The sequence below is a fragment of the Tachysurus vachellii genome, chromosome 6 (assembly GCF_030014155.1).
Source record: "Tachysurus vachellii isolate PV-2020 chromosome 6, HZAU_Pvac_v1, whole genome shotgun sequence".
NCBI classification, from domain to species: domain Eukaryota; kingdom Metazoa; phylum Chordata; class Actinopteri; order Siluriformes; family Bagridae; genus Tachysurus; species Tachysurus vachellii.
In genome coordinates this window covers 18,552,149-18,560,433 of record NC_083465.1, presented here as the reverse complement: position 1 = coordinate 18,560,433, position 8,285 = coordinate 18,552,149, and the positions used below count along the sequence as shown (strand labels likewise).

General features: G+C 35.8%; 1 protein-coding gene across 1 annotated transcript; it reads left to right on the top strand.

Annotated features, from left to right (window-relative positions):
* Window positions 1-455: 455 nt before the first annotated feature.
* Window positions 456-8,018, top strand: rab1ab (RAB1A, member RAS oncogene family b). The gene is made up of 6 exons (XM_060872696.1): window positions 456-636; window positions 4,869-4,941; window positions 5,741-5,836; window positions 6,103-6,198; window positions 6,323-6,454; window positions 6,818-8,018. The coding sequence occupies exons 1-6, from the start codon at window positions 623-625 to the stop codon at window positions 7,013-7,015; spliced, it is 609 nt and encodes a 202-aa protein (XP_060728679.1). The 5' UTR covers window positions 456-622; the 3' UTR covers window positions 7,016-8,018.
* The last annotated feature ends 267 nt before the right edge of the window (window positions 8,019-8,285 follow it).

The window sequence follows — 8,285 nt, the reverse complement described above, 5'->3', positions numbered from 1 at the left end:
TCTGTTTATAATTGTTTGCTATAATTACAGCTGGTTAATCACCAGAAATAATTATATTATTATATGAATATTGAAAAATATTGTTGAAATGTCTTACTGTACTGAATAATCAGATTGAGGATAAACCTAACTGATTCAGATTTCTCTCTCTCTCTCTCACACACACACGGACGTGATTGATCAGTGATTCACATTCACACCAGTCTGTGCCACGTTTCACTAATGACGTCATTTTTACATCTTATGATAGTGGGCAGGATTGCAGTAGCAGCGAGTGAGACTGCATAACAACTATGAACTCATTTACCGGTCCTTTGCGGTGTAGGGAGTTGTAGTTTTTAGCTTGGTCGTTTCTGCTCTGTATACATTCCGGTTCTTTTTAAATAGAACTACTACTTCCGGTATCCCTGGCTAGCGGTGGGTGACGCAGTGTGTTCGAAGAGCCGCTATTTCCTGGTTGATCAGTCCGCCATTTTGGGTTTTCAAACGAGGAGCCTCTGGTCTGAGGGAGTAGCTAGCCGGATAGTTACTTTTTTATTCGGAGGAAAATTATTGTTTCTACACATTTAATCCGACCGTATTGTTATTTAAGAAGAAGTACTTTCTCCGTATAAAATCCACGATGAATCCTGAATAGTAAGTGGATTAATCACTGAATATCCTGCTTGGTTTTACCAGCTAGCAATTAGCAAAAAAAATTTCAACATTGGTCAGGTTTGACAGCTAGCCAGGTTAATTATATACTACTTCTCTGTCAGCAGAGACGACTTGCTTTGCTTTGTCGAAATGAGCTCTTTTAGCTTCACATTAGTCTTCTTAGTCGTTATATTATTGCTTTTATCACTAGGGACGTTTTCGTGTAGTTTTATTTCCGTTAATAAGTAGCAGGCGATTATTAGCCGATTGGGTCGAGTCGCCGTTTCACATCAGTGAAGTTAACTGTTGATTTGCCTCCCACTTTAGTTACATTTATATATTTATATATATATATATATATATATATATATATATATATATATATATATATATATATATATAGCTAAAAGTTACATTTAAAGTGGAGCATGTGATGTAGCTCAGATGTTAAAATGTACCTCCTGTTAGCTGTTGTTAAGGTAATCAAGTAACTCAGTTTATTTATCTGTGGTGTATTAAAAATAAATAGCACTGAAAATGACTAGGCATCACAACAACAATATGAGGTATGGATTTTCTTTTGCCAAACTTTCATTGAGTAACTTTGTCAGTTCTGGTAATCAAATATTTAACACGCTTGATGATTCAAGCTGAATAAGCTCATTTTTGTTTAGCTGTATTCAGAGCTAAATCTAAACATGTAGTGTTAAGTAAAGGCTATATGTTTCAATACATTTTTTAAGTTGTTTATTGAAGCCATATAGCCAGAGAGCAGAGTAGGCAGATCTTACTCAGGATTGTGTAGCCTAAACTTTACCTCTGTTCTTTTATCATCTGAACCTGCCTGATCTTGCAACTCGATCAGTTTACAATTAATCATTGTTCATTTCTTTTCGTTTTCTGATTATGGATGCACCAAAATTATTGTTTAAGTTGAGCAGAAACTACTGCAGTCCAGATTCTTTTATGTGTTCATTTTTTTTTACAGGTCTTCAGAGTTAAATTAAAAAATAAAAAATCTACATTTTTTTTAACGGTTCAGCTCCAGTTGTAGGATTTCATATGAACATTTGTTCTATTCTAGTTCTTAAATAAACAGCAATGAAAAGAATGGATGGTGTGGTTATGTTGGTTTATTTCCTGTAGACCACAGATCAAAAGTCATAGTGCTTCCTGCTTTGTTTCGATATTCTTAGACAGTTCTGCCATGACCGCTCTCACAGGTTTGCTCAGATATTGTTCTCAGAGTTTGTGAATGTATCGGTCTGTCATACAGCTTAGAAAAGTGCAAATTTAGGAAAGGAAGCCACCCTTCCTCTGTTCAGCTGTGAGCTAGTCATGTGCAGATCACATGTCAGATGACGCTGCTCTTACAAACCTTTATGATAAATGCTGAACAACTGGAAAGACATTTGACTTCAGGGTGTATTGCCTACAGTTTGCATTGTACCACTTTCTAGTAAAATAAGTCGAATGAAAGGTTAATGAGGGTGGGGTTTACTTGTACTGCCATACAGTTAACAGGATTATGTAGCCTATATCTTTCTTTCCTCATATTATCATGTAAATCACACAGTCAGAGATCCTTCTAAGTTAATGTTGCTCTTTTACCAGTCCAGTGTGTGGTTACTAAAACTGTCCACCAGATTCATAGGATTTCATTTAGAATACTAGATGAAACCTGAAAGACAAATTAAGATTTTTCCTTCTTCAGGCTTGGTGTCAGATGGAATGTATAGTGCAGATTTACTGATTGCAAAAGCATTTTAAGATGCATATATTTCTGTAAATTTGCTACTAAATGCTTTTTTAATCATTTATATTAGCCTGTGAATATTCAAGTCAAGAAGCTTTTATTGTAATTTTAAACATATGAAGCTGTTTCAGTACACAGTGAAATGAGACGTTTCTCCAGGACCATGGTGCATGATAATGACACACCTTGTGTTTTTATTATTATTATCATTATTATTTTTAGAAAAAGTTGTAAAATATGCTGACACATTTTGTTCATGATGTCTGTGTAGAACACAGCAGCAGATTTTTCAGCAGTTGTCAGCCTAATGAGGAGAGTATGACTCAAAGTTATTGCAATGAGATTGGGCAAGAATGTACAAGGCCCCTCAGCTGAACCAATGAAATAACCCAGAGCAGGAAGATGAGCGGACACAAACATGCTTGGTTTGAATTGCTTTGTTGGGATTCTGAAAACAGGATTTATAAATCCCCACCCCTGTGCACAGCAAACATACAAGCTTACTTTTCAGGTTTTCACAGATATTGCCCATACACACACATGTACATACATAAATACATACACACATGTGTGTATTGTTGTTATATTTATATATACACACTATATACTCTGTCAGAATTGAAGAAAGCCCACATCAGGGTTTTAGATCTGTTTACAAGAAGCGTACATAGGTTAATGTTGTCATTTAACAGTTATCTTCACGGAAGTGATGTTTAAGGACTGTGTAATATTCACTAAATTGTGTGCTTTATTACCATTGCCTTACCTCGGAATTTCCTTTTGCTTTGCATGAATCTTCTCCCATTTTAATTATCAATAGCAATACCACGTGAACCTTTATTTATATCTTTTTAAACTAAGCATTCTGTATCTGTTTCTCATCATACAGTTGCACCCCTTTCTGTTGTCTCCTGAATACAAAACAGAATGGAAGCCAGCCAAGCTCTCTAAATCAAACACAAATATGCAGATTCTTAATCTGAAACTGAACATATGGCTCAGCCAATTTATGTTTAGCTTGTCAATCCGTTGGAAATGGAAACACTATGAAGAAGTGTTTGGAGGCTTAAGCACTGCAAACTAAATTCCCTCTCAGAGGAATCCTTAATCTGCTTACTCAAGTTTCCCTAGCATCAAGCTCCACAAGCACAGAACCAGTCATTGTAGCACTGTACAAGTCATTGTATTCACTATCAAACAATGTTACACACTAATGTCATACTTCATTTTTTCTATGAAGGTTATAAACTAGACCTTGCATATCTCTAATGATTTCTTTTTCAAGCCTCAGCAAATATTAGTGTGTGTAGATAAAATGTACAATAGATTTGAATCTATTGATCTATTTTCCTACTTCATAGCTCTAATACAAAAGTCCTGTTAGAGCTAAGTCAAGTCATATCAAATATACAGGGACCAACCTCTGGTCAAGGAAGCCAGAAACTAAAGGGTGTTTGTTTTACTGTTAGGTTGGTCACTCTTTGGATTATGTGCTGCCAGTTATTTACTTATGTTTGTTTAACCAGTTATTGTAGCAGATCTTTATTCTCCATTTTGTGCTAAATTGGCTACTGTTATGAATACTGCATAATAATTTTAAGTAGAAATATAGAGAAATAGAAATAAAGTAGAAGAATTAGTAAAATATGAGGAATTTAAAATGGTAAATAATGAGCCTTTTCTTGCAGTTTCATTTGAAACCATAGAGGTTCATATCTGACCCAATCTTGAGATTGTGGAAAAATTAACTGGGTGGCTGTATTATTCATGCATCTCAGTGTCCGGGGCAAGACTGTGTGTTCACGTATTTGTACATCTGTGATATTTACACTCTTGAGGCTATCTGCTTATTTCGACAGTCGATCCAGTTCCAGCCATTTCTCATAAAATAATAATGCAATAAGTATGTTAAATATTTGAGTTTATAATGTTGATACTGTGAGGTAATCATTACAGCTCCAATGTCTTGCACTAAAATCCTGACGGTTATACAGCAAATAGTATGTCACTGTTTGCTTAAATGACCAGCGCCAGTGTAGCTGACATGGAGACTCAGACAGAGGCATGTAAATCATTCCTACCTATGAAAATATAAGGGCCACAACCAGACATTTGAGTTATGTCTATCAGGCAATTCAGATGGTGCTTAGTCAGTGCTTTTGTCTTTTATATATTGTGTTTTATTCCATTCAGACTTTGCGTAATGTTTAATATAATAACTGTAATAGTTTTAATGTTTGTTGTAAATAATTATTTCAATATACTTCCTAACACTATTGTGCCTCAGATATTAACTATATTGACAAAGTGTCCTGCCTCAAGCCTCTAACATTACCCGTTATTACATCCTGTCAAAGAAGAAATAATGCAATACGTGCTGCATTTATTCAGATTAACCCCAAGTAGCCGAAGCTTAAATGCATTAGAGCATCTCACTGCCACATTGTCTAATATTTTGTTGTTCTCTTCACTACAGTGACTATTTATTCAAGCTGCTCTTGATTGGGGACTCCGGTGTTGGAAAGTCTTGTCTTCTACTCCGATTTGCAGTAAGTGCCTACATCTGGATCAGATGTAAAACAGTATGGATGTGTCTGTGTGTGAGGCTCAGTTGAGATTGACGTTTGTTCAAAGCATAAGGTGACCTTCACACAAGGTACAAGCCTTATTATTCAGTTTCAGCTGAAATCAAAATGTTGTCTTGATGGTTACCTTGATGACTTGTGCGTCAATCTTAACTGGCATCTGGCTGAAAGCCCCACGTCCCTCTGCATGTACTATAAAGACTCATATGAGATGCAGTAATGGCAGTAAACTGAATAAGCTGTCATTTTCATAGCTGTTTATGATTACTGCAGCAGGTTAAAAAAAGGCTAGATGCATATCTTTTGCTATCTTTATAACTATAATTAGCAGTCATCCCATTTTAGAATCGGCTAACACTTGCTGACGGTGTGTGAAACAGAAAGAACACATGCACAGTGAAGTGTAATTTTGGGAAGAAATGCATAAATTCCTACTTGATGTTAGAAGTATGTGAGAGGAACAAATGAACAATGACATGCCCTGTCTCCTTTCTTTATTCTCCAGTTTTTTGTCACTTTTGTCTGTATCAAATACATTCATGACTTGACATAAATGTCTTATGTTTACTTTTATGCTGCACTTCTCAGTGTAGGCATACTAACTTACTTGAAATGTGACTGTGCAAGCAATTGTGCTGAAATGTGCTTTTTGTGTTCACACAACTCACCAATCTGTTACCTTTACTCCAAAAAAAACCTTGAAATGGAGTTTGCTTTGTCTTGGAAGTACTATCATCTTTTTTGTTTAATAATTTTTTTCCAGGATGACACATACACAGAAAGCTACATTAGCACTATCGGTGTGGACTTCAAAATAAGAACTATAGAATTAGATGGCAAGACCATCAAACTTCAAATCGTAAGTCTCCTTAAGATAAACTTAATATTGACATGATTTCAGTTTTTTAAATCTTCCTTTTTTTTAAAATCTTATTGGTTTTGCATGTTGGGGTAGTGATGGATAAATAATGGATACATCCATTATTAATATAATGGATATATGGAGATTTTATCCAGAGCAGCTCTGAACTCTGTTGTATTTGATGCTTTCTTCAGTGTATAGATTTTAACAAGTGTTTAAATTTGAAGCTTCTGCTGTCTTTTTTTTTTTTTAAATTCTTACAGTGGGACACAGCCGGTCAGGAGAGGTTTCGCACAATCACATCAAGCTACTACAGAGGAGCACATGGCATTATTGTAGTCTATGATGTTACAGACCAGGTAAGACTGAAAGATACCCTAGCTGATTTTTGCAGCATTTCCATGTTTATGATGAGACTGTAAGTTGATACCAGATGGATCTCTCTTGTCCCCCACTCTTTCTTTCTTCTCTCTCTTTTTCAAGGAGTCCTTCAATAATGTTAAACAATGGCTACAGGAGATAGATCGCTATGCTAGTGAAAATGTAAACAAGTTACTGGTGGGCAACAAGTGTGACTTAACAACAAAAAAAGTGGTGGACTACACAACGGCAAAGGTGCATTCAAACTGTTTTTATTTATTTTTATAATTTATTTCTGGAAAGATTTCTGGAATAAGACATTTATTTAAGATATGTGCAAGGTGTCTCTATTGTTATGACTCTGTGGCAGGAAAAGCTGTTATTTTGCCTTAAGCACAGAGAACAGTGTTTTCTGAAAGCTGTGCCTTTTGTCTTCAAGAAAAAAGTTCTGCTGGAAAAATAAAAGTAAATACATAAACTAGCTTATCTCATTGACATTCCACAATATTAGTCTCATTATTGTGGCTAGTCTCATGTATTTTGATTCAAGGATATTATTAAACAAATGTAACAAACTATATGTTAACTTGTAGAACTAAAAGACCTGTCTTTTTCCAGGAATTTGCTGACTCTCTTGGAATCCCTTTCCTGGAAACTAGCGCTAAGAATGCTACCAATGTCGAACAGGCCTTCATGACCATGGCTGCTGAGATCAAGAAGCGAATGGGACCTGGAGCAACAGCCGGAGGCACAGAGAAGTCCAACGTGAAGATTCAGAGCACGCCAGTGAAACCTGCACCTGGGGGCTGCTGCTGAGGGCATCAAGCTCTTCTACCAGAAAGTCCCAAAATCCCAAGCAACAAGGCCCAACAATACCAGAAAAAACAGAACTAGACCACTTATTTCCACAGAGACAAGGGTGAAATCAAGAGACAGGAAACAACTTAAGTTGCCTAAATTGTGCTGTATGTAGCCGCACTACCAACAAAACCATAGAAGAATCTACAGCATTCCTGGGCCCTCCCTTTTAAACATGTTAACAGGTCAGTTATTTGGTTAATGTCTGGGGCTGCATTGGCCACTCTCTCCCCTTCTCCTCCCCCAACCTAAAACCCCAGACCGATTTCATTTTCACACAACTGTGTGTATGTGTGCAGGTTTCTAAGGAATATTGTGTGTATTTCTCACTGCATTTCACTGCATTCCTACTGCAGGGCTACTGTGGTCAAAATACAATGACTCCTTATTTTTCGCTCCTTTTCTTTCTTATGTTTTCTGTGTTGATTATTTTTACTGTTAATATCAGCATGTCTAGGTTTTTGTCCCCATATATGGTGATTTGCCAATCTGCATTTTAACCAGCTGCACAACAGTGACGGTCCAATGTCAAAATGTTTAGTGAAATATATGTACATATACATTATGTATATATATGTAAGATCAAATTGCCAGTTCTGTAGAAATGAAGACATTAACAAAGTAGTTTTAAATCTTTTGTATTTACTTTGTGGCTGCAGACTTGTACTTTTTGTTGCGCTACATGTAACATTTAACAAACAAGTAAAAATAAATATTGTACCACCACACTGTACAATATCACATATGTTTGTAATTATTGATAGAAGAATTATAGAAGACCATGTATGTTTTGATTATTTATTCAACATTCATATGAGAAAAGAAATACTGGTCCTCTAATGCAATCTAAAATTAGTTTCAAGTTAACAATTGCCTGTGGAATAACTTGCAAGTGGCCCACTGCATATGAAACACTATGTTCTCATTTTTTCATAATAAAGACAACTGAAGTGCGCTTTGAGCAAGTGTGTCAACGGTATGGCATATATTTCATGTTGCCTGATGCCCACATATACATTACTGACCTTGCTAGATCCTGACTGTTATCCTATTTTGTTATACATCTTCACTTATCTATGTTCCTTCACAATATATTGTACAGGACTGTTTTCAGTTATTATTGTCAGTATCCGGTACACGTTAAAACAATGTGTGCTCAAACAGTTTCACTGTCTTCAATAGCAATTATTTAAAAACAAAAACACAACTCCATTTGGTCTAGTTGGTT